The sequence below is a fragment of the Balearica regulorum genome, chromosome 4 (assembly GCF_011004875.1).
Source record: "Balearica regulorum gibbericeps isolate bBalReg1 chromosome 4, bBalReg1.pri, whole genome shotgun sequence".
Classification (NCBI taxonomy): Eukaryota; Metazoa; Chordata; class Aves; order Gruiformes; family Gruidae; genus Balearica; species Balearica regulorum.
In genome coordinates this window covers 16,120,594-16,147,675 of record NC_046187.1, presented here as the reverse complement: position 1 = coordinate 16,147,675, position 27,082 = coordinate 16,120,594, and the positions used below count along the sequence as shown (strand labels likewise).

Here is a 27,082-nt window from a genome sequence, read left to right as displayed (position 1 = left end):
AAAAAACCCAAAACCTATAAAACTTGAAGATCTACTATATGATAAATTAGAATGTAATTATTTGGTATAAGCAAAAAGCAAACGTATTGTTTAAAAACAGTGCAGAAGGGTTGGATGCAAAAACTCAGCAACAGTCCACTAATTTATATCTAGCATTTAATGGCCCTGTTCTGCACAGATACCATCCGCACCAAAAGAACGTGGCACTACCACAGCCATGTTTATTTCCAGTATCCCATTAAGTTGGATTCTCTCACCTTCATAAATGAAGACTACAATGTTGACAAAAAGCAATATTTATCATATTTTAAGATCCTTTTAGCAAAATAAATAAGCGATTCTTCTCTTTTGAAATAAAGTAACAAAACAGCGGTGTTTCAAAAAGGCAGTGGCAACAATATTGAAAATGCACTCGATGATTTCACCAGCCACAAAAAGCCTCAAAATCCCAATGATCTTATTTTCAACCTAAGAATCCAGCATAAACCCTCAGCAATGTGCCATTTTAGTCATGACCCTATTGTATACAAGCCTGCTTTCTGTATGAATTATTACTGTGATCATAGTCTTTCACTATGGCTACATGTCCTTCAATTTAAGCCGTGTTTCTTCTCTACAATAACAGCAATTCATAATAGTTGCTCTAACTTTTTCTATGCTTCTCTTATACATGAGCTCAGACAATGTCTACATTTCAGTTTAGATCCTCACTGCTTCTGCTACACGTAACAGATAAAATCCAATGAGCCATAGCAGTGCTTGCCTACTCCCCCAGTGACTATTTCCTATTGGCAGTCTGAACGAGCATTTTAAAAATAAGAAGAAAACTCAACAGTAATATTAAAGTAATATTACTAACTATTACATATAAAGAATCTTTTCTGGTGTGTTTCACGAGCTTACCTGTCTGAAGCTTCTAAGTCAAAACAGAATCGCCTGTCTGTAGTATCTATATTTCTTTTGGTACAATACGTAAGGACAAAGAGTTCCTCATCACCCTGTGAGAAGAAAGGTTTTATATGCTTGATCCAGTAACTGAAAGCTTCAGTAAGCAAGCTAGACAAACCAAGGAAGGTAAATTTACATTAAAATAACAGCAAAAGCTGTACTGAAAACTGACACTTGCAAAAGCATTCGCTCACAGTTGCCATTCAGGGCTCTGCACAATAACACAAATTCCATGGTCATTTACGGGACAAATGCAAAAATACTGAGTCCATTTTAGCTGGTACTTTACAGCACGACATGGTACCACAGTAATTTAAACTAACAAAAATATTTTGCTATCGAGATTTTGCACGTTACAAAATGAGCGCCAGCGCAGAGGGGCGCCGGGCTGGCACAGACCCTCCGGAGCATCCACGCATCCCGAAATACCGGCTGGGGCTAAACCACGTCAAATATAAACCCACAATGAGCATAAGAGACTTCTCCCATTTAATGTCAGACACAGCAATTTCCACAGTAAAGGCTATTTATTGCTGCAGTAACTAGAACAAAGTAAGTGTTCTTTACTATCTGTAATTTGTCGTACAGAACCAGCCCTTTCTTCAAGGCCAACCAACATTAGGATCATATTTTACCCTTAAGTATTCAGAAATCAGACAAATTCATCTGTGAATGCTGCATGAGTTCTACTGGATTTACTCAAGATTAACTATACATTTTGATTATTTCTTGTCTTAATCAACATCTCCAGACATAGGAGGTTGTCACTGAAGGAGTAATTGCATTGTGGGTTTCGAAACAGATCTTTTAATACAGGAAAAATGGCTTCATAAGTGTTTTAGAACGCTGAATGCTTACACACATACTATATTAACTAAAATGGCTTATTACAATTAGAGTAAATCAGGGTAAGAAATTCATAGAAGTACTGAAATGATTAAGGAAGCCAAATGCCACTAATTGTCAGTATGGCAGGTCTTCCAGATCTTTTGAAAGGTTCTTCCAAATTCAATATATTTGTAAATACACACAGCCCTCAAAATGATGAAAGCTATCTCCCCTCTGCTCAAAGTAATAGGATATAATACCCTGATAAAATTCCAAGAACATGATTTTCTAACCAAATTTGAAGATTGGGCAGGGTGCTGCATTTACAGGAATATAGACTCAAACATTATTTTCCAGCTTCAGATATCCTTTTTCCTTGCAACAAAATACATTTCATCCATATTAATGCATTCATTTAATGCGTCATCTCTGAAGGTGCTGAGTGCCCTCAAATCCCAACTATTTCAACAGAAATTAATGCCATTTAAAGATCAACAGTCTTGGGTCTTGAATATTTCAGATGCTATCAAAGATGTCTGAAATTACATTCAGTTGTCAGTACAAATTACATTCCTATTAAAATCCTCTTTTCTAGTCCCTCTTTGAGTACTTACATCTCTGAAAGAAAAATCTGACTGGAGCATGTAAGAAAGAAATTTCTAAGTCTATTACATTTTCCTGATTTATACTTTAACAATTTAAATGCCCCATGGATAAACCAAATTCTAAATGGTGAAATACTGCATGTTATCTGTACCATGTTCTCTGGTCTTCTAAAAGGAAGCAATTGAAAAGTCTGCAGAATTCTCATCTATTAATCCATTACTTTAGGTTAATGTCCTTAGATGGCAGACTGAGTTGCATGAAGAAAGAAGGAAGAAGGTATAGAGTGAAAGTACTTGACACATCTTATCTGACACATCCTCCGATCTCCATACAGGGCAAGTATCAGAGTAGAATATAAAAATATACTTACAACTTTCCCTCCTGATCTATGTTCAAATGGGATCATGGTGAACTTCTTTGTCTCTTTCCTATATGTGCAATAGTGCTTCACCCAACTGGAACCAAAGGGAGCAGGCCCTACATAAAACAGAAGCATTAAATAGTATGCACTTTTTCCAGTTTGGGTGTTTTCTTCTCCTGCTTTCCAAAATGATACTTAGGAGTCCTACTTAATTCCTAATAATGCAGTATGTAAGACAAAGGTATGAATTAAGAACATTATAGAAAGTAATACAAATGTTAACCAGTGCTTACTATTCTAAAAACTGATATATGTAGTATTTCAGATTTATGCTTAATGACAAATGGAAAGAATTATTAATGTATCTTTGTCTCACTATGATGAACAAAATAATTTTTCCCTGTAAAATAAATATCCCCCTGGAAACTTTATTTAGGCAGAACATGGAAGCCTAGTTTTACACTTGGTAACCTGAAGCTAAGGAACTGCAGAGTAACACACCTGTGTTGCAAGCTCTACATTATCTACTGACTAAGGTCTGATCACATTTCCTGACATCAAAACTTACTCCTAACTACATAGAATACACTTACTTAAAAGCCTAGCCTACTGCAGACAGTATTCTTGAGATATGAATCATAACGTTAACTGTTAAAACTTGGATTCTGACCCTCTGTAATCTCCTCACTTCTATTAATTTACTTTTTTCTTTTTTTTAAAAAAAAAAAAGGTCTGCAAAGGAATCTTTCCCTGATACCCTGCCCCAGAGTATCAGAGAAGCCCTTCACAAGTGGCTCAAGCTGACAGAGGATTTTACTGCTCCTAACATGGAAGGTCTCGCTGCCCTGCTCCTCCTCAACTCAGCTTCAGGCATACCCACCTCTTCTGAATCCTTTCAGCTGATTCTAAAGCTCATCATAACCAAGACCAGTGAGCTGATCTCACAAAATAACGATTTTTCTTATTTTTTATTGGTAGTTCTCTTAAAACTTACTTCTGAACACTGTAACAACAATGTTTCCATCAAGAATGTTGCAGGGTCTTCAATTTGTGAAATATTTTACAGAAGTCTTCACTTACACAGTCATCAATTAAATATCATAAAAGTAAAATCTCTCATCAGAATAAGCAAACAAACTTTCTATAAGGACATATATCTTAAAAAAAATACCATTTATGCAAAATGTTTATTAAAAAAAATAAATTACTCGATGGTCATTCCTTGAGTGGTAAGAGCTCTGCATCTTATTCAACTTTTTTAATAGAGTGAGAAAGATTTATAATTGTTCAAAGTATTGATAGGATACGATTTGTGTGACACGCACCTTCACAGCAAGATTTTCAACACTAGCTACCTAGCATACAGACTGTTTTATTTGACCCTATGATCACAATTAGGTAATGAAAGCATAGCACTGAACCAAGGAAATGACAATTTCATCATGCTAAACTAGCTCAATTTTCAGAGGCTACAACTCATTTTGTCCGACAACAAATGTTTGACAGTTCTAGGGAAGGTCATTAGTAAGGGATTAAAAATAACGTGGAATACACCCTTTGGTCAAATAAAAATTCCTCAAATTCAGTCACCTTTGCTAAGAACTATCACACTTTCAGCACCATGCTCTTTTTATGAGCCACGTTAACACTGCCATTAGAGACTTTGAACATTTACTCAGATTACTCTGTTTAATAAACTGTAAATTCTTTGCGTCTTCATGTTACCTGTACAAATAAGACTTGTCTGTATGCACAATATGGGCACTATAGAAATACAAAAATACACCTTACTTTTTTCCTGTACATAGAGATAGCCTTCCATCGTGAAGTGATTTGCTCTTTTATGTTCCTGAGGATTTTTTCTGATCTTGTTCATGAGCTCCTCTACCTCTGACCTTGTTCCTTCAAAACGATTTCGTGTCTAAAACAAGACAGCAAAAACCCATTAGTAGACAGACAAATTTAGAAGACAGACAATCTTCCTGGCAGATAGGAGTTACAATAATTATAAAATGAGAGGATGATTCAGGCCATTTTAGGATGGTCAGTGCACAACTTCCATATACGTTTACTCTTCAAGTTTTCTGATACTCTTCAAAATTAAAGTGTGGTTTAGATACTAGCTGTTTTAACAGTGAAAAGCATATAAAGATTGCCAGCGCAGATTTCTAAAATAATGCACTGACCTGTTCAGAAAGAAGTGAAATACTGAGTGCAAAATTATTTTAGATTTGAATATTCAAGTTTCCTTAGAAAAATATTACTACAGATGTTGGCTTAATTCATGAGATTCTTACTTGCTGTCAGGAAGGACAAGATTTTCTGTGGTTATTGAGAAAAAAGTGACAGGAAGGTCACCAACAATCATGGTAATACCTAGTCTTCTCCATGTACCCACTTGCATAAATTGCTCAAACTGAAAACAAACATTTAAATTCCAAGCTGGCGTTTTCCCCAGTTGGTACGTGTGTTTTGAGGAAAGCAATACTTCCAGATGCATGTTTATGTGTCTTGTTGCTTTTTGAGAGCACCTCTATTTTTCTGAAAATGGATGAGCTTCTGAAAGTGCTGCCTCACCTATTATTTTTTTTTCCCCCAGGACAAGCATACAGTTGCATACACTAACAAATGTATCTTTAATATAAACAAGTATCCATTCTTGTACATAGACAGTTAACACTGTGCTCCTGACTGGCCATCTGTACATGCAAATTCCAGATTTATGCTTGGAAGGAGTTTATTCATGGGCACAAGCAAGCTGGTCAGAGCAGCCACCTATACTCATATGTTTTATAGAGGAAAGCTGAAAATATTCTTTAGGTGATGACTAAGAACTGCCTTCTTACCACCAGGCAAAATAACTGCTCTGAACCTTCCCTATATCTATCATCTCAATGTCAGGTCACATCTGCTTGCAAATTTAGGAGTTAGACCCTGTGCATAAACTCATTTCCAAGACTCCAAACAATTTTCTAAGCTCCTTTTCATAATTTCCTGGAAGAGCTGCATTAAAAAAAATACTCTGTATGGAGGATAAAGGCAAAAAAAATTGATAGTGACAGACTGCTCATACCTAAATTTTCCCGTCTGAGCACTGATCGCTCCGAGGTTAGATGTTTTAAATGATCCTGCCACGATCTTAGATCTTTGTCTGTGATCTTTGTCAGTGATCACAAATCCGAGTGTGTGAAATGCACCCTGGGGGTAGTGGCCTCCAGAAACCTCAAGAAAATTTCTGTCTCCCTTTGTGCTGTGACAAAAGTTGAGCTTAACCAGGGGTTGACCATAGCCGCTGCACCAGCATGGCTATGCCTCCTCCTCCCAGGGAAGGCCAAGTTTGCTTGCGGGGCAGGAAAGTGTGGTCAAGGCTGCAAGGATCCTTGTATGGGGTTGGGTACAAAATGGAGATAACAAGAGAAAAGTAGGAGTGCAGCAGAATCTAGCTGGGACACACAGGACTTACAAGAGAATAAGACTGTTGGAAGAACGAGCTTACTGGAGCTTGGGCTACAAAGCTGGGGTTGCCTTTTTTTTTCTCCTTCCTTTCTTTCATTTTGGCAGGGGAGTGAGGAGAAGGCAGGGTCTTGGACAGGGTGTGGAGACAAAATCCATAACCTAATTCTCAAAGTCAAGACAACCTAGCAATTGTCAAGGAAGGCAATTACTACAGCTATACTGGCAACTCTCAAATCACTCTCCATATCCAGCTAGGCTCTCTGTACTGAATCTTCCACGCTTCAATTTCTAACATGTCCATCTAGTGTTCTGCCAGCAGCTCCGCTGTACCACAGCCAAGCTGTAGTTCATTCTTCGTTTGGGATGTTTTGTTCATCCTTAACAGAGTGGAGGATGTGTCATGTCCTCTCATGGTCTTTTCAGATGCTTCCTTCTATTCTTCGCTTACCTCAGATAGTTGTTAAGCCTTGCCTCCTTTCTCTCCACAGCTTTTTGAAATTCAGGTCATTCTATCTATTCATAAAACTTGAGCTGTAATGCTCAATCTCTTTTGTGTTTCCTGGGGCACACTACAATACCATTCAGTCAATTGAAAATGCAGCTGTTGAGATTAGGTTGCTTTCTTATTGGTCATCACTTCTTCAGATCACTTCACTGGCTCTTTTCCATCTGTAATCTGAAATCCAGCTCTTCAAAACTGTATCACAGCTTCCCTCTCATTTTTCATTTCTTGCTCGTTTTGCATCAGCTCCCTTCTATCCACTGCAGCTCTGTGCTGCTCCTCACTCTTAAGCTAAGCACACAGAAGTAAGCCTGTCCTGAAATTTCTTCCAAAAGCACTGAATTCTGCCATGAAAGTCTGCTTATAAAGTTACCACTACTCAGTTTCCCTACCCAAACCAAACAACAGCTCAAGAGGAAACTTGAGACTTAAATATATGGGAAGAAAATTAAAGGAATGGTATCATGACGCATGAATCATGTCACTATGTGTTACAACAACTATAATCCTCTCTTCCGCCTTCCTGCCTCCCTGCTAGTTAAGCCATTTCTAAAAATAGACCGCAACCTCCAAGAAGTAGCTTCTGTGTCTTAATTCCAGGTGTCCTTAGAGGTCAACAAAACAGACACACCATCATGAACTGCTTGTCTGCAGTCAGGTACATGGTTTGTTCTGTACCATGAGGTCTCTGGCACATCCAAGTTCCTTGGAGCAAGTTTTATTCTTCAATGAATCTCAAGGAAGCAAACAGACCATCTAACTAGTGACTGCGTCAGTCCCATTGCTCCAGTCCCATTGCTCCAGCCTGTCACCTTGCTTCCTGCTCTCCCAGTCCCGAGCAGACCACACTAGGCAATGTGGCATGAGGGTACACTAACTAGCAGTGGGCCCCAGTTAGCCTGTCCTTGAAAGAACATGTCATTTTGTCAAATATGCCATGGGTGCTAACAGCCAGTCTCCTTATACAATTATGCACCTCAAACCAACAGGGAAGTTCTTGCCTGAAAGGGCTGCTTCAAGACAAACAGAAACTCCAAATCCCATTGCTGGCAGAATTTAAAAAAAAAAAAAAAAAAAAAGCTGCAGCTAAGCCCAGCTGCTTTTCTTTCCTTTTCTTAGTTATGGATAATATGGCCCTATCAAGCAATGACCCTCAGACATGACCACCACATACTTAATTCCAAACACACGTAAAACACTGAGAACCTTGGCATGTCATTATCCGTCCCCTGATCTGTCCAGCGTTGTATGCGTTTTAACAGACTTCAATCGGTTTTAAACTCTTTCAATGATAATCCTTGTGTTGTCTCTAAAAAAAAAAAAAAAACCCCTAGAAAAATGTGTGGGGGTCCTTTACTTAGTGTTTGTTTGTAGAGCATTAGAAACGACGACGAACTCACTGGAATTAACAATGACTTGTTCAGTGATGTGGTTGGTTAGCCAGGAGACGGCGCTATCTCCCCAAAGTTCGCAGGCAATGCACTAACACCGAGGAAAGTATTGGCAATACAGATACTGTATATACAGGAACTTCAGCGGGTGACTTTACTCAAAAAAATTAGAAAACGTGTAGATATCAATCTCTACTTACATTTTGTATGTTTATCTGCAGGGCCATTTTGTAATGATTGAAGTCTTTAGCAAGTTCATACCCCTGATGATAGAAAGTGAACAAACCCTGAAAAAATGATAGCACCTGGAATACAAACAAGACTTGTTAGAATGAAAAAGTCCATTTACCAGAATATGATTGCTGCACATAGCCTTTTTCAGAAAGATGAGAGATGACAAAACGATTATTTCTAAACAAATTTCCACTAATGCCTCCAATTATAAATAACTATTTAGATTTGAATGATTGGCCTATGTATATAGACAATTTTGGGCAATCCTGCCCCTGGAATTTCAGAACAGATCTCTACTTTAAATTTGACCATAGGCAATGTATATTGCCTATGTCCCAAACTTTCTGATGTGATGTTTTCCTACAGCTGCTCTGATATCAATGATGTCTGGAATAAATATTTGTGCGCAAGGAAGTAATAAGATCATTCTGTCTTTTAGTCACCATTTCCCTGGTCATTACCCTTCCTGCTAATGACCATGCTGACATGCCTTTCATAGCAGTCAACTGGTTTGTTCGAAGAAGGAAGCTTTCCCTCCAGTAACTTTACCCATTGCTGCTTTTTGTTTGGAGATCTGACCCCGTACCACAACCAGCAAATGATCCACATGGCAGTCTCCGACTTCAGTGTTTCAATTTAAAAAAAAATGAACAAGTTACACTGTATTGGAAACAGGGTGAGGTGCAGTACTGCCTACCTCTCCTGTGTGGTTCAGGTTGTTGGAAAGAAGTGATTGACACAGGAAAGAACAACTTTCTTCATTACAGAAAACAAACCGACGAACATATTTAATCAAGTCCGAAGTCATATGCAAATAAATAATTTTCAAAAATGCAAAAAAAACCCCCTTAAATTTAAAGTATTATGAAGGGGAAAGGGGATAAGAATTTGGTACTAAGTAATTTCAGTTTACAACCCTACTGTGAACTTCAAATACTAATTGAGCAACATAAAGCTCAACCCCATCCACAGGGAGCTTTCAGAAAAGAGAAAGGGACCTGTTTCAAAACCATAATTTGAAGATTCATTACTCTAGTCTGGTTTTGAGGGAACTTCAAATGGTTTGAAACACAATAACTGAATCCAATACTATTTATTATTTTACAAAAAATATTAAAAACTAGAAAATTAAAAAATAAATAAAACCAAACAAAACCCACCAACACATCAACAACAAAAAAATCCCATACAACCATTTTTCACAATATTTTCCCATTACTTGAAAAATGCCAATATATTTAAAGCAATTTATTCCCACTTAAGGATTTTAACAATTTTTTCATACAGGAATAAGCTATATTAAAATATACAGCTTTCATTAACTGCATAATGACCAACTACTTTGATTAGGGTCACCTGGGGACTTTTTATTCCATTACCACATTAAAATAATTTTATCCAAATAAAAGGACAGCCTTGGCCAAAAACCACAGACTTCAGAGTGTGAGTGAATGGAAGTCATTTGTAAAATCCATCCTCCCTTTATCTCACTATTACACTTACTGTTCTCTTGTTGCTTCATAAAGTTGCATTTATACTACAAAGCTAATGTACATTTCAGAAAATCTTACTTAAATCTCTGAGAAGAGCTTATTCTAAGTCTGGTCAGTAGATGTACACTTTACACTGAAATTTAGTAGAACCCCTTGATTTCTTCATAGGTTCAAATTGCAATTGAAATCAAACATATCAGACTACCTGATAATGAGCTTTTTAGCCTGTAGCACCCTCTCAATTAATTTATATCTGTACTTCTTCACTAACAGGCCTCTAATTGCAATCTTCATATTTAAAATGAAATTCCTATATTGGTCAGGAATAATATTTCAGTGGTTAAAAAGCACAAATGCAGTAAGTTGGACCCCAACATCACCTTCTTGAATCCGCCATTCTAACTGACACTATAAGTTATACTTACACTTGCACTACAGCACAAGGTTTCACACATTTTCTGAAAATCAACATCAATGAACCCAAATCAACTGTAATGACTGAGGTAAGCTTTAGGATGCCTGGTTGAGTGTATCTGTACTAGGAATTTGCACAGATGCAACAAGAGTGCTTTAAATTCTGTTAAGTCACACAACTGCACAAGTCTTCCCAGAAAACAGAACTCCTTGGCTTTTGTCCAGTTGCACTCCTCCATCCCTTATGGATGACCATGTAGCTGAATTCACTGGTACTTACAGGTTCCACACACTCGAACTTCTTCCGCTCCTGTATCTCTTGCAACTTGCATACATACTCAAGGGACAGCTCATAGAAGTGTTTTCTATTCTGCTCCACTTGGTTATCTGCCTGCACACAGAATACAGCTAATGAAGTTTCAAAGACATTTTGCAGGCAGCTTCAAAATGACACATGTATAGCATACGAGTGGCAAGCGGTAAGATAATTTTCTCCAGACTGGGAGTTGTTCCTTTACAACACAGCTAATTCATTTACTTTTAAATGGCAGCAGCAATTTCCTTTTTAATAGACAAATTAGAAAGAAATTCTTTACTGTTAGAGTGGTGAGGCACTGGAACAGGTTGCCCAGAGAGGCTGTGGATGCCCCCTCCCTGGAAGTGGTTAAGACCAGGCTGGATGAGGCTTTGGGCAACGTGGTCTAGCAGAGGGTGTCCCTGCCCGCAGCAGGGGGGTTGGAACTAGATGATCTTTGAGGTCCCTTCCAACCCTAACCATTCTATGATTCTATAACATATGTTGTTTTGAATCATGAGGCTACATTTTTAGAAACATTCCAGTAACACCTCTTCAAGCTTCTTTTCTATGGAATCCGAGCCAAGCCAAGTACATCAGAGCAGGTACTTGTGCAGTGCTTTAATAGCATCAAAAAGGTACCTGCCCAAACAGAGAGAGGGGGCTAGCAGCGTCTTCCATTAGAAAAGGGGGAAATCATCTCTACGAGTCAAACTAAGGAAGAAAATGTTATTGTTGAAAAACCCACTGCTGGTACTGGAAGCTTTACTCTGTAACCTGAATAATTGCTGTAAATAGCCAGAATGCTGTTGTACCCATCCCACAACTGTGCTCACTCTGTCAAGAAAAGAAATTTTAAAAAGTTCACTTATTGGTAAGATACTTCACAAGTTTCCACAGAGCATCAAATATTTTAAAATTCAGCCTTATTAGCTGCAGGTGATTTTTAGCTCAGCTTTGCTGAAATGCCAACACCATATTGATGGTGAACAGTTATATTTCAGCTGCCATTCATCTGTACATCAGTCTTTAACTTTCTATCATATACGTATTATTTCATGAAGTTATTATTTAAGGTACATGTGCCCTCATTAAACTATAAAACTTCAAGAACTGGGTAACGGAAACCTTTATTAAAATACAGTAAAGAAAGGCTACAAAGGCATAGTCTAAATGATTAACACTTAGTCTTTGCCCATGTGATAATACCAAACACTTCTACACTAAATTATAAAAGGGAATGGACAAAGGGTTAGGTGAAAGGATCGGACTTACTGTCATACGCTCTTAAATACTGAGACTATATCCTACAGGCAGAACAGTGACTGCTACGCTTTAAGAGGATAAATCAAATTAGCTTTAAGACAGTTTTGGCTTAAGACATGCTTTGCTTTGCTCCTCGGTGCTAGAAATCTGTCAGCAGTTAGGGGCATAACAACAAGTGCCATTAAAAAAATAAAGCACTGATATGCACATCAGTAAGAAAATGTGTTTCAAAAAGGCATTTCGATGCATCCTATAAACCACGCAACATAGGAAATGAGTTGTCAGCAAAGCTTCTAATGATATATACATGTACTGAAGGGTAGCCGTAGAAAAAGACTATGAGGTGGGTCATCTAGGACATCTGGCTAATCAATAGTAAGACTGCCCTATATACACCAAAGCTCCACGTAAGCCTGTTTCTCTCTCTCTTCTTTGTTTTTCGGTTATTATTTTGGCTGCCTCCTCCAAGAATACAGTACCCAAACCAATCATTTTATTAATTCTTCTCAATTCCCCTGTAAATAAATTATCACATCTCTCCTCAGTTTTCTGAGGCATGAGCCTCCCCATGCACCCAGCAAGTTCACTCCCTGTTGCACTGTAGTTTGTGTACTGCCAAAGAAATACAGAAATAAGACACACACCATGCCTCAGTGAAATTTCAGGATTATCCCTCCACTAAGAGAGTCAAAGGCTATGTTATTGCAAGATGCACAACATGGCATGTTTTTAATAAAATTTTTGTCAAATTTATACCTGCATCCTTTTTTTACTCCAGTCAGAAACTGACATAACTAGCCATGTATAATACTAAATTAGTAAGCTCCCGTGCAATTACATTCACCTATTTTCTAAGGTTGGGCAAAGAAGTTTTTCTATTTAGCACTCTGACAACATGCTGCAAGTCCTTTTCTTTTTTTTTTTTTAACTGCTTATACATGAATAAATGAAAAATGGAAAAATGAGCAAATGAAAAAGTCAGACTGAAGAGTTTCAGAATTTTTGTTCCTGAAACTTTGAAGGACATTTAAAACAAATTCATTTGTTCGTTCTAGCCTTCACACATGATTTAAAACTTCAGACTGTATTTGATACAGCTTCAAAATGCCTTTGGGAGGCATTTTGTATTTTTCCATTGAGGTTAGGTCTCATTTCAGACTTTGAAATACGGTTCTTGATATTATCAAGTAAGAAATCATAATTAATACTTTTTCATTTTTTCTGCATCAAGTTCTTTGGCAGCTGATCAATTTGATACAAGTACAGGAGGTCCTGACACATGAGCAATGCCCATTATCTTCACCACGGCAATTAAACTCCCCAAAAGACACTTGTTTATGCATATGAGGTCATATGTTGCAGATACAGTATGGAGAAGTAACATCCTAGTGAAACTTGAGAACAATTGAGTTCCTAAGTTCCTAGCTAACTTGTCAGTTACATTAACCACTTTTTACGAAAAATGGCATAGATTATTTGAGGTGGGGTAGAAGGCAGGGAGAAGAGCTATCTCTGAGAAAACATTAAGTGTTTAATGATACAAGGTCTTAATAGACTAAGTGTTAATAATTCTGACATAATTACATTTTTGGGGGGGGGGGAATCCACTAACTTTATGCCTACAGCAAGTGTCCAGATTTCTCTGCTCTCACATACTATTCGCTGTTGCTCCAAAAATAAAAGCTATGACAAATAAGGATGATGATAATAAACCCACAGGGACAGAAGGAATGCCAGGCAAAACAGATCTGGTTTTAAGTTAGAAATTGTCAACAAACTTTTTTGTAGCATTACTTGAAAAAAACCAGATCTTCAAAACAAGAGAAAAGAAAAAAAAGGCACAAACCCACTTCCTTCAGGAAGTCTTGCTGTATGTTACATTAAGCATTAACACAGGACACTTAGTCAATACATACAATGCAATGCAAGTTACATATATGGTAAAACCTCATAAGATATGCAGATTTTTTCACAATATACTTGCATTTTCCTATTCCCTTAATTATATAAAAAAATTAACACTATGTTCTTCAAAAACACGCCAAGTTAAGCCCTCAATTCAGAAAGCAATAGGGGTTCACCACTAAGTTCAGCAAATACCAATTTTCTCACCAACGTTTACAGTTGATAGAAATTTTTCTTTTATCACTATGAATGCTGGTTTTGTATTTGCATAAAATATATTTACCTATTCAAAAGCCTTTAGCTTGCATAAAAAAAAAAAGAGGCAACAATACCTCTTGTAATTGTAGCTCTTTCTTCTTAGCTGATAAATTCAAATGCTTTTCTAACAAACTGTAGTTCCTCTCTGTCTCTTTATCAAACTTCTTCTTTTCCTCCTAGACACAGAAACACAGTAACATACATTTATATATAAAAATGTAAGAAAAGCCTCCTTCTTAATCAGAAACAAAAAGAAACAAACTATCATAGCTCCAATAACTAAGGAAAAGTATGTTTCCAACTAATTTTTAAAATTAATTTAAAGGCTAACTTGAAATGAAATCCCACTGCATCATTATGGTAAAGCTTGTCACATGAATGCTTACATCTTCTAAGTTAAAAAAGCAAGAAAAAAAACCACCTCTTCGTGATTTATTGCATTTTTCATTATTTTCAGGGATCATCCACATCACCTTGGTTTATAATAGAGGAATTCAAGGGAAATAACAGTTTCATTGAAAAAAAGAACTTTCTATAACCAACAGGGGAAAAGTTCCAACAGTTCTACAGTTCAAAATCCAAAGCAAATACAGCTCCATATTCCATAGGATTTATTTTACAGCCATACAAAAACCTCTGTACTGAATTTCTGCTTCTACCAGACTGTCATTGACTCCATTAAAAAAAAACAAACAAACAAACAAAAAAAAAACCCCACACACACCACCTACCTTTTAAAATAAAGAAAAATCTCCACAAAAGATAAAATCATGCTACCAAAAGAGAAACTCTCACAGGCACCTATGAATATCATTTGCACAAGCAAATCCATTTCTCTGAGCATCAAAATCAATGTATTCGAAGAGGGACGGTCATTAGATGGTTTCTAGGAAATCTGAGTTCTTGGATCTAATTTAGTAGAAGGCATTGTAAAACCACCCTTTCACCCTCAGTTCTAGTTTCTTAACTCTGTGTGTTTAAGACAGAAATCAGTATTGATGAATTCAACAAATCAGTTTTGAAGCTATTTTTAGCATAACTAATTGCAGTTGAAAATAATCTAAAATAAGTAAAATCAAGTATTAAATTACATATTCAAGAACTAACAGATTTGCTCGTCAGAAAGATACCAGTTCAATTAAAATATTTTTCCATTATCCATCAATTTGGAATTTCATTTAAATGTATTTTACTCAACATACTGGTTAGACTCTACAGACATACTTGCTCTTTTTTTTCTCTTAACCTTTCTTTTTAATAATACTATATAGAATATAAGTGATACATGATTGTTCTCTGAACGACTGGATTCTGAAGATGGCATTTTATTAAAGAGGGGATTTAAGCTGTTTAGGATTGCTTGTCAGCAAGGACTTTTACCAAAAATGCTAGGTTTTTCTCCATTATGAGTTGAAGTGTTTCCTTTAAAAAAAGCAGTCACAATATTCCTTATCAACTGGGAAACATTAAGATATGTATACAGTATTAGTGTGATTAGAGAGAACATATTAGCATATGGGAAATTAGGAAGAAAGTGTTTATGTTTATATTACCAAAATTTCCATTGATCTGGTCAACATTTAAGTGCTGCCAGAAGAGTGCTCTTGACTTCTAAATATGAAAAGCCAGAAACTTCACACATATAGTTTGACATTAGAGCAGCAACACCTTTTACTAAGGGGTAATTCAGTATGGGTCTCTGCTTCCAGCACTACGGTGCTAAACTTTCTTCTTTGCTTTTTCTTCTTAAGTCTAACTCAGACCGTTTCATCAACAGGGAATGAAAGATACAGGAAAATCGGAGGCAGCAGATTCAACTTTTATTTTGTAATGGTAGAGTATAAATTTTTCCTAAAGCAAATACTACACAATGTTCCAGATTTTTCACTACTAGATGCCATAACTTGGTTTTCAGAGCTAAAGCAGTATTATATTTCCAGTACTTTGATTATATTGAATAAATATTCAGTTAAGAATATTCAGAGTCATATATTTTTAGAGGATTTTTATTTAAATGTTACACAATTATGCAAGACTGTTCTATTTAAGGTCACTGAGAATTCTGTCAAAAAAAAAAAAGGCTAAATCACAAATAAGAACTTCAACTTCACAGAAACAGTATGCAGAGACACAAGGGGCGAAACATCTGTTCAAACAAAACGCAAGATGTAGACTATGTGAATGTAACTTGTCATGTTAGAAACATCAGGGACAGAATTCTGACTAGGAAATGAGTGAAGATCATGAGACAATTTAAAGCATTAGGAGTTCTCACCCCCCAAAAAAGCAATGTTCTTTACACCAAAAATACTGCTGAAATAGTCCATTCATTACAGCTGCTTCCATGAGAATAGGTTACATTTAGAAGGAATTCTCTTTTTCCTTAGAAGACTCTCTATATTAGAGGCCAGGTTTTTATTGTATGTTGGTTGAGATGTCTGATATACTTCTCAGAAGCCCGTAAAATTACACAAAGCTCATTGTGCTATTACACTGTAACGATTTATGATCAACAGAGCATTTTTCATTCATGGACACTGAAATCATACTCTGAACATCTTAATCATTCCTGGTAAAGTCAAAATGTATAGCACACTCGTAATTGAAACATTATCTTAGCTATTAAATATCACAGTTGATGAAGTCATGAAATTATAAAATAAAACATCTGCAGAGTGGTAGTTTAAAAACATATGAATTGAGTTTTGCAACAGAAAAATCCGTTAAATAGCTGGGGTATTTTCTTTTTTTTTTTTTAATAAGCATTTAAATTTCTCACTGGAAGAAGGAAGGTAGACAGGTAGAAAGAGGTCAAACTTGTCCTTGTTACTTTTATGCAAAGCTAGTGTGTATTTAATACATGAAGTTTACTATGCCTTTTTTTTTTTTTTAAATTTACACAACATAGTGACAATCTTAAAAAAAAATTACTGAACACTTTTAGCAAAAAAAAAAAAAAAAAAAAACCACACCACAAACTTGGAAGGAGATCTTGTCTTTAGCCTCTCCATCCCCATTATTTCCACTTACAGGCAATGAGTTATTTATTCAAAACAAAAAATAAATAAAGGCAATTTTCACTTTGCAGGTTGCAAAAATACAGTTAAAAGCATATGGATGAGTGAGCTCCTTTGGGTAGTTAATGTTTTCCAGCCTTTGATTGCGCAACTGCAAGCAAATACAAAGCAGAACAGGGTTACCCATTAGGAAGGGGGACAGGCTGCTGGCAGGATTGCTCCTATTCCAGACACAAGAGATAAGGAAGGGGGAGGAGAGAAGGAAGGGAAAGGACACATTCTTCTCTTCTTGAAACATACTTTCCATTTGTTTCCGAAGCAAGTTCTCAAAGTAGAAAAAGTGTGAATACATGAAATATAAACAGTATCTCTCTGCCAAATACATGTCATTACCGTAATGCAATCCAAGTAGAGAAATTAAACAAACTTATCATAAAGGCAATGAGGGACAAACCTTTACAGCTCCTAGCTGCTCTTTCCTAAATCTTTCCAAAGGTTTGATCAGAGTTTCAGTAACACTGAGTGCCTAAAAAAGAAAAAAAAACATGGGTTAGGCGCCTGTAGCTGGACTAACAAGTCACTTTAGCATCAGCAATAAAAAGAAAAAAAGCAAGCAAGCTCTGGAGGATAATAAAGGAGAAACATGCAAGTTAGGAGTCTTAAGACCTAACACACACACAAAAAAAAAATTTAAAAAAAATCACATCTCTGAGTTTCTTCAAGCTTTCATAATTTCTATCCTCTATTTTAATCCACCATCAGGAAAATGAAACCTAAAACAAATGCAGAAATTTCAGAAATTTACAGGCTGCAGCAAAACTGCAACTGTTTTACTTGTGCCAGTCTTACAGATCAGGTTGACGGTCTCAATGACTGAACACCAGAATGAGACACTGGAAAAACAATTTTCATGTGGGGACAAAAAAATTTCTGCAACAAGAAACACTACAAACAACTGCAGAATAGACTGCTCAGTAGCAAATAATAATCTTTTAACACACAGTTAAAGCCATTAAGCATTGATATATTTCCAAATATTTACATTTAAGTACATTGAGAAAACCATAAGTAAACCTAAGTTATAAAATCAAGAGGTGTAAAGTCAAGAAATGAGGTTTAGTTGACTGGGTGAGCATCTACCAGTGCACTTATGATAAATGGCCTCATAGCCATACTAAAGAGGAAGAAAAAAAAAGACACAATATGCCACAATATGCTGTAAGTCAGAAAATTGTAGTTTATTAGATCTGGCCAGCAAATAGTTTCTAGTTCACATGAAATTTCACTGGAGATGGAGTAGGGTTGGGTTTGGTGCAAACAAGACAACATTTAAAAAACATTTGAAATTTTAGCAAAGTTTGGAACTTCTTGAATGTAACAGCAGCACAGAAAAGATGGCAAGAGCGTTGAAGGTGTGGAAGAGCAGATGGGATAATTTTGGTCTTAGTCCTAACGCAGACCCACTGAGTAAATCGTGCCCAGGACTGGGCTTAGCACAGCCATGGGGCTGAGGTGCCAGGAGGCCAGACAGAGCTCCCTGGAAGCCCACCTTAGATACAACAGAAGGCTTTTCTCTCTCTTCCCCCCTCCCCCTTCAAATGTGAAAAGTTTCAGATAAAACATTGCAGGCTTAAACCAGCCTTCTGGAACACTTCTGAAAAGCTCCTATCATAAAACACAAGAGGGATGTATTAGAGATTTGGCACAACACAAACCTGAACAGCCCTGTCTGCTCCCACCCGCCCCCGGAGCCATGCAGGGATTACTGCAGGAGTCATCCTGCCAATTCACTGTAACCACAGCAACTCAGATTTTTAAACAGCCACGGCAGCGTGCTAACCTCTGTAGCTAACTGGAAATCCAAATATCTGGCAAGTCTGGGCCAAACTGCATGTTGCACAGTCATCCATGTAACACATACTTCCTAACTTCAGAGCACTTGTTCTTGTGGCCCAAACTTTTTTTTTCTGCATCCATTTCCTGATTTTGTCAAAAACACTTAAAGCACCCTTTGGTGCACCCTTGGTGGGAGGAAAAGGAAAAGGCAACCTGACAATTTTGTCTTTCAAAAGTGTACAGCAGCACCGGGCAATCATGACTCAGGAGACCCTTGCATCGAGCTGAAGGGTGGGAAAAGGAGAACAGAGCAACTCCTGCCACATCTCCAGCCCAGCACAGAGATTTCCCAAAGAGCTCGTCCCAAGGCTTTGGGAATGCTCTTGGCAGCTGGCGAACCATTTGTTCCCTGAGCTGCCTCTGCTCCCACTGAAAGAGAGCCAGGGCAGTCAAATGCCCCAAACAAGAGCTGAACTGTGGTTCTAGGAAGGATTTAGCCTACCTGGCAGCCTGTGCACATATATCCTAACTACTCAAGTAATTACCAAGAGTCTCCAAGGCAGTTTTTAAGATACTCAGATTTTTCAAATTTTGTCAGGCCCCCTCAAAAAAAAATCCAACACATCACACACAAAAAAGGCTGTGGTTTATAAACCAGCAGGGCTGGCTGCAAATCACTTGGTCTGTGATTACTGTCTGCTACTGTGCAGCATTAACCATGGGAACCACTACAGGAATTTGTTTGAAGCATAAAATAATCTTTAAATCAAAATGGGATGCTCCCTCAACAACTGCCAACAGCTGCCAGGGTATGATGTGCCAGTAACTCTTTCATTAAAAGAAGCCTCCCCCCTTCCACAACAGGACGTATCTTATTTTGCACAACTTAAACTTTTGCTAACAGATGCCTCTCCAGCAGAATTTTGCCTGCCATACAGGCCATTTGTCATCCTCTTTGCCTTCTGTGTCCGGGTTAAACAACGGGGCTCTTGAGTATATCTTGGCAAAGTGGAATTTTATAGATCTTTGGTCATTCTCATGGAGCTTCATACCAGGTCCATATATAAATACATAAGAGGAGTATTTTCTCCTCAGCGAAATGAGCACATACATGAGTTTATATGTGTATAAACACAAATGGTAAACTTAACAGTGAATTACAGAGCTGTTGTTCTGACCTGCAGAAATAAACCCAAAATTCATAATTAAAATATGCACAATACTAGATTAAATAGGGAGACATTCACACGGTTTTCCAGTATTTAGAATCTAGTGCTTGTCACTGCATGTATACTTATTTATAAAACAAAACCATTATTTACACTGCTATTCATTGTTAACTTAGTTTGTTTATAACTTGGGAACTCAAACAACACATTTTCCTTTTTAACCATGGATAACAGATCAGTAGACAAAAAAAAGTATAATTCTCTCAGTATAAGGAAATAAACTAAGGATTGCTTGAATATATTTGTCATTATCACTTGCACCTTCCTTAACAACTAGGACCATGTTAAAATGTAAAATTTCCAAGAAAAATTATATTCGGGATTTAAGTTAAATATTTATTAATATGAAATTACATATTCCTTTCTCTTTCAACTTCTGTCTTGAATCTTAAATTAATTTTCATCCCTCTACTTCTCAAATCCTGGCAGATTATGATGATAGGAAGGTACTATTTCAAGGCCACAAAAAGATTCCTGTCTTTTCTTTCTATCTCTGGTCTATCCAAAGCTACCTGAAAGGAATATATACTCAATTTTAAAATCTGGCAGGCAAACTATTGTAAGTATGTCATAAGTGAATCAATATAAAGAGGTCATGTCTCAGCTAACAGTAACTTAACCAGCTTTACGAATGTCAAAGTCTCAGGAATGCTTTAAGAAATGTTTAACCCAATGTGCACATGCGCCTTGAGCAGACAATCTGAAACTGCTCACGCTATTCCTGTTCTATTTGCTGCACCTATACAAAGGTCAAAGAATTAACTTAGCTTGAACATAAACCTGGCAACAGCAGCAATAAAAATCATTATTGCCATCATCGCCTCAGAAGATCACCATATCCAACATTTCCAACAACATTTTAAAGCAGGCTTTCAGCTTCGTGTATACCTCCTAATTTCACATGCCTTTACAAAACTCCACCTGCTCAGGCAGAGTAGTTGTACAGAATGGTGATAATCCTGACTTTTCCAGCTCCGTATTTCTCAAAAGAAATAAGTAACAGGTTGTAGATTAAGGGGCCCAAACCAATATTTCCTACAGCAGCTCACAAAGGCACAGAGCATTTACAGCTGTTTGCCACTTCATCAGTCAAGTCAACAAGATCCAAAAAGTAACTTACCAGTCAGTGCCAGTCCACAAGATGACTCCGTTTAGCCTGTCCCCTCTTAGAGAAGGTGGCAGTACAGTTGTTTAGGGAGAGACTGCTTCCCCCAAACACCTCCTCCTATGCACTGTAACCTGCAGACAGCACCATCCACCACCATTCAATGCTCCTCACACTTTCTCACCCCCTTGCAGTAGGCAGGGGTCATCTCTCCAAGTTCCTGCTCCCCTTTGTGGGCACAACCAGTCTTGTCTTGCAGAGGAGGAAGGCTGCTTGCACAGGCTGTAAAGGAGTATCAACCCACAAGAGCTGTCCCAGAAGCTCGGTCCAGCCCCTGTGGCTAAAAAGGCTAGACCAACCTAAGTTCATCAAAATTTATTTTGCTTATTAGACAAAAGCAGCAGTAGTCTCCCAGCTTTCATCCTAAAAAGGTCCACAGATCTCAGACTTTACTGGATGAACTGGAAATTACACATTGCACATCAACAACTCTGGTGGTGAGGTAAATATGTACACTGGCTCTGTTCCATTCTGAATCTAAGCATTCTCCCAGGTTTACTAAGAAAGAAGCTATAAACATACACCTTGCTGCAGACTGCACAGCGACACAGGAGTGCTGAGTTCCCAATTCTCATCCCAGAAACTGGAATGCAGATTAGATGCCAAACAGAAAAGAGGGTTTTAAGTTTCCCAGTGCACCGACTGGAAAGATTTATTTGTGGGCAGGATTGTTTCTGCCTTCAAAGCAAAGAGGGAGGCCACCAGGCAGTCAGGGCAGAGCTCATGAAACTGAGCAAGTGTCAATGAAACTAGATCTGGGAAGGAAGTTTTGCCCTACTGAGTGCAACAGAGAACACAGAAAGGAAGACATACCTAGCTGTGATTCAATAACAAAGTAGTTAACAGTGCTACTAAATAAAGAAATTTACTTTCTAATAAAGAAATTTACTACCTACAGCTGCACTTCTGCTTACAGAGGATATAGCTCTTCTGTGTTTTTCCTAAGAAATTGCAACATTCAACCTAATAAAAAAAGCTGATTCCAATACCTCCAATGCTGAGGGAGAGGGAAATATATAAAAATCGGGTTTTCCTCCAAAAAGCTTTCCTGCTTTGCATAGTGATTTGTTACTGAAATTTCTCAAAGCAGTAAGATCTATGCCTAAAACCCTGTATGATGTAACTTTGCAGATACAATTCCACTACTGAGGACAACAGGTGTTACTTGCAAAGCCTTAATCTCTATTCTATCTTTTCCCATGAGAACATGATTTGCTCTGACACTTACACGAATGTGCTCCCAGTTAGTTGCACAGCCAACTCTCCTACCAGTACGCCCTGCAGATAGAGTGGTGTATCTCGCTAACCACTTCTCAACACTGGTTTTGTATTTACCTGGAGCACTGATGATGGCAGTCAGGCCAATCCACACCCAAAACTCGTTTGTTTGTTTTCAAATACAGGTTTTCTTCCCCTAAAAGTGTCTGGATTTTCTCACTGCTCTAGAGCTTTCCCTGTAGCTTTACAACCTTAAATAATGAAAGACCCTCAGCCACATGTTAAGACTACAAACACGGGTGTTTCGGTTTGAGTTTTAGAAGGACTGGAATCTATAGACTGAAGGATTTTTAAGGGAGTCTCACAGCACATTAATACCTGTGTGTCTTTGCATGTGTGCAGAAGCTATTAAAAAGAAGTGACATGGGTTCCTCTGGGTTCATTCGCTGTGGAGGAAGCCATCTGGTAACAAAAGAGTCAGGCAGACAGATACATATCTTGAATACAATCCATTTTGTACATTTCTGAGATGCCAGGAGGCACCTGTAACAAAAGAAATTACCTTCCTCTTAGGTGTTCCAGAAAACTACCGCTGGGGTTTGGTAAGACAATGACAACTTTCTCAGATTGTTCTGGGGGGAATTTCCTAGACGTTGGTCCACTGTCCCACAAGCCGCGATGCAGGCAGACTCTCTGCTTTGCATTTTCTAGCTCTTTCGAAAGCAGCAGCCTTGGCTTACAGAGAACATACTAGCAGGACTCCCAAGTCCCCTCCTTCTAGTCAAAGGTTACTTCCTGTTCAGTGGAAATTTATGAAGGATCTAAATGACAGACAGCTAAAAATGCCTCCTATAACCTACTTGCTATGCTGTGCTCTGCTCTGAAAGACTTTGCATTGATTCACTCGCCATGAAACTGCTGGCCTCAAAAATTAATTGGTATCATAAGCAGACAATACAACCAAATTCTTTCATTTTAAAAAAAAAAAAGAGAATTAAAAATTAAGGCAGTAGTTTTTTGGAAAAATTACTTAATAAAAGCTACATAATAGTCCTGGCTTTTGAATAAGTTCATTCTTATGAAATACATTCCTCGTATTATAAAGAGGAAAATAATACAAAGTCATAAACATAACAAACGGGGGGAAAAAAAAGACAGAGTTTCACAAACAGCAACAAATCAGCTTTTCCCCATCTGAAGTGGGGGAACGCTGCGAGCAACTCCTCTAAAGACAGACCTTCCCTTAGCAAACCCACTATGCAGGAGCTGAGCAGTGTGACACACCAGAATATTGGTCTCGTACAAACAGAGAATCGCTTCCAGTCCACACTTTGAAATCAGCAGTCATATAAAAATCTTGACAAAGTGAAAAGGCTGCTCAGGAAAGGAAATGCTATAATGCCCATTTTCTTTGTTCATGGTAAAGCTCATCACTGAGCAAAAAGATGCCACTGAAAGGCAAGGAATTCAACAGCGAACAATGGCTTCAGTGTTCAGTCAAGAATGAACTGCTCGATTATTGTCAGCGCTGTCCTCCACAAGAAACAGTGGTGTTATTAACCACCAGCAAAATCCAAACTGATGACAGTTTTACAATGCAAATTCCAAACATTTCCCATTAATGAAATAACAGAATGAAAATTCTCTAGCAAGTTATGTCGACGCATGTAAGACCACAAAATTATCTGGAAGAGGAAGCTCATGGTAACAGAACTTTTCAGCCATGTTCACTCAGAGATGGGAGGAATACACCCAGAACTGGCTTTGTACTTTTTTTCCTAATGTATAGACAGTCATCGTTATTTTACGGATTAGTGCACAAGTTCATATGTAACTCACAAAACAATTTCAGAAGACTGTATCTAACGTTCAAAAACAAACAAATACATAAATCAAATATTCTATGTCAGGAATCAGCAAAACATAGAACATGTGCCTGAACTAGTCTTAATTCTGTATTCGTGTTCCATATTCTGATAATTATATGATTGCCATCTGGCCTCATGCTATGCAGAAGAAAAATGAAGTCTGCACAACAAGATACAACAGTAATTGTTCTGCTTGCTTCTAAAATTGGAAAATGTTTTATTAAATTGGACAATTTGCATAAAGGAAAAAAAAAAGATCTCAGTCCTGTGATTAAGATAGTCAAATGCTGTTCCTGAGAAATTCTGTTTTAACTGTGCCTCTATCTCTGCATCTGAGATGTTCAATATGCTGTTGGCAGCCTAATTTTTCACAAGCGGTCACCAATTACGTCTTTTCCACTGTCTTGGCTGATATATTTAGCAGTCCGTGCTGTCAGTGGACTTAGCAGGATCTGCACATACAGAGTACTATATAATGCCATGAACTCTTATTGAACAGATCCTGAACACATCTTACACCCAAAACCTATTGGATTTTTTTAACCCTAAATCAGCGAGTAAACAGATTGCTCCTTCACACAGATTTCTTCATATTACTGTGAAGATAGATTAAGATTTATGAACTCTTTAAACACCCATGTGCAGAGAACCAAAGAAAGCTCAGAAAAATTAATACCACCATCTTCCAGTACAGTAGCAATGGTGTAAACTAAATGCAGAGTCACCGAACAAAAGGTAATAGTAAGCTATTCATTAACACTGTGTTAAGTGAGCACTTAACCTGTGAAATAAATACTCATGCACTTCAATACTTCATGATAAGAGGTAAGTGTAAGTACATATTTGCACAGATTATTTAAATTCTACCTTTAACCTTATGAGTGTATGCCTTTAAACCTTAACAACTTCTTTCAACTTAGGAAACCACAACTAGGAAACCTCCTCACCTCTTTTCTTCTCTTTTTTTTTTTTTAAAGAGGAAGAAGAGAGAGGAAAGAATAAAATTGTGACTTCACAGAGATGCTCCTTTAAAAATCCATAGAGAAACAGTTTCTCATATTTCTGATATATGCTGAGAATAATTCTGCTTTCAGAAAAATGCATTGGGACAGATGCTATTTTGAATTTGATTCTGACAATCTGGTAAAACTGACAACAAATGCAAAAGGATTTTTTGAGAGGCCAGGACTGCAAAGGTACCTGTGGCATGAGAACAGCAGCTTTTTTTTTTTTTTTTAAAAGAAAAAAAGGGGGGGCAGATGGGGGGAATTGAAAAAATAACTATGTAGAATTTTTTCCTCTGAAGATATCCAAAGGAATAGAAATGTGCCAAAACTGTAGCAGGAAATAGAAAAGACTATATCAAAGTGAAACAGTGAGTTTATATTGCCTTGGGGAAAGGACAGGAAACATCCTAAGGTGAATATAATTGTATCAGAAATCCTATACGAAGAGAAATGTGATGAAGTAAAAAGGAAATACACAAGTACTTAGGGACAAAGTTAGAAAGGCTAGGGCAAAAACATGTTTTATTTGGCAAGGAGCAAAGAAAACCCTAAAGGAAAGGGGTTCTTAACATGTATTTCAGAAAACAGAGAGAAAGGAAGCTATAAAATCATTATTTAGCTGGGGAGTTAAAACAAATGAACAATTGACTGTAAGACAACGGCAGATTTTAATAATCTTCATAAAGGAAAAAAATCTCAGCTAATTATAGCAAGCTATCTAACAAAGTAGGGGGAAAAATGGATGTTAAGGAGAGAAAAGATTTCTTAAGAACAATTAGATGTATTCTTACACTACGCAACTGAAGAATTAATTGCCTTCAAGTCAGATAGGGCTTTGCTTTAGAGTAGTTGAGGAACTCGGCAAACTAAAGGGAGAGGCAGCAAGGTCCCAGAGGATGGCAATACAGCAAACACAGCAACAACTTAAAAGTGAGAAGAGGAGGAGAAAGGAGGAACTGTGAAAATTACAGACCAGACATAGCAACTCTGAAACTCAAAAGTCCTGGAACATACTATATAAGGTTAAAAGCTACTTTGAATTTGTTAAGAACAACAGCTAGTTTTCTTTTTGAGATTAGCACAGTAGCTGATCTCCTCAACGAAGTCTTCAATGCTGACCCACATGACATTCTCAAAAGCAAAGGTGGCAAGTGGTTTTAACAAATAAACCACATGAAGAATGAGAAAACATCCTGTTTGCAAAACTACCCTGAAAAATACCTGTTCTACTAAGAGGACATTTCAAGCATCATATAGGAAAGTACAACCAAGTTTCCTGCATTACCCAATTCTCAGTAGCAATTTATGGAGTGACCTACCAATAATTCCACCAGACTAATACAAGTGTGGAGTGACATAAACCCAATAGAAAACGCCAGTGCTTTTGAACAGCAAGATTAAAAAATAACTTTGACACCAGAGAGATGGTCTAAACTCAGTGTAATTAAATTGAATAAGGAAAAATACATATGTAAAAACACCACATTGAAAGGGTAACAGTGAAAATACTACTATGAAGGAAAAGTAATCAGTTTTACTCCATGACAACTGTAGAAAAGTTCCCAGCTTCATTTGCAGTAAAGGATACTCAGGATGGATATCAAGTGGCGGGGGGGGTGGGGAGGTGAAGAAGAATAAACATTGGAGTAAAACTAGAGTAATTCCCTGGAACTTTTTTAAAGAATAGGTTACACCAGCACTCATCAGGGATCATCTAGGTATTAAATGACCCTGCTGCAACTCATGTCTGGCAGGGCTGCAGGCAAATGCGGCCAACTCACTCAG

General features: G+C 37.5%; 1 protein-coding gene across 3 annotated transcripts in view; it reads right to left on the bottom strand.

Moving 5' to 3' along the window:
• Positions 1-27,082, bottom strand: part of ARHGAP10 (Rho GTPase activating protein 10) — a 153,551-nt gene that overhangs the window by 78,467 nt on the left and 48,002 nt on the right. For 2 of the 3 annotated variants that reach the window (XM_075751269.1, XM_075751267.1), the window contains exons 4-10: positions 17,429-17,500; positions 14,032-14,133; positions 10,514-10,624; positions 8,293-8,397; positions 4,535-4,664; positions 2,753-2,859; positions 904-998 (exon numbers count right to left, since the gene is read on the bottom strand). In XM_075751269.1, coding sequence (XP_075607384.1) covers positions 904-998; positions 2,753-2,859; positions 4,535-4,664; positions 8,293-8,397; positions 10,514-10,624; positions 14,032-14,133; positions 17,429-17,500 — 722 coding nt within the window. The remainder of the gene's footprint in view (positions 1-903; positions 999-2,752; positions 2,860-4,534; positions 4,665-8,292; positions 8,398-10,513; positions 10,625-14,031; positions 14,134-17,428; positions 17,501-27,082) is intronic. The other variant, XM_075751268.1, reaches the window with a different exon arrangement.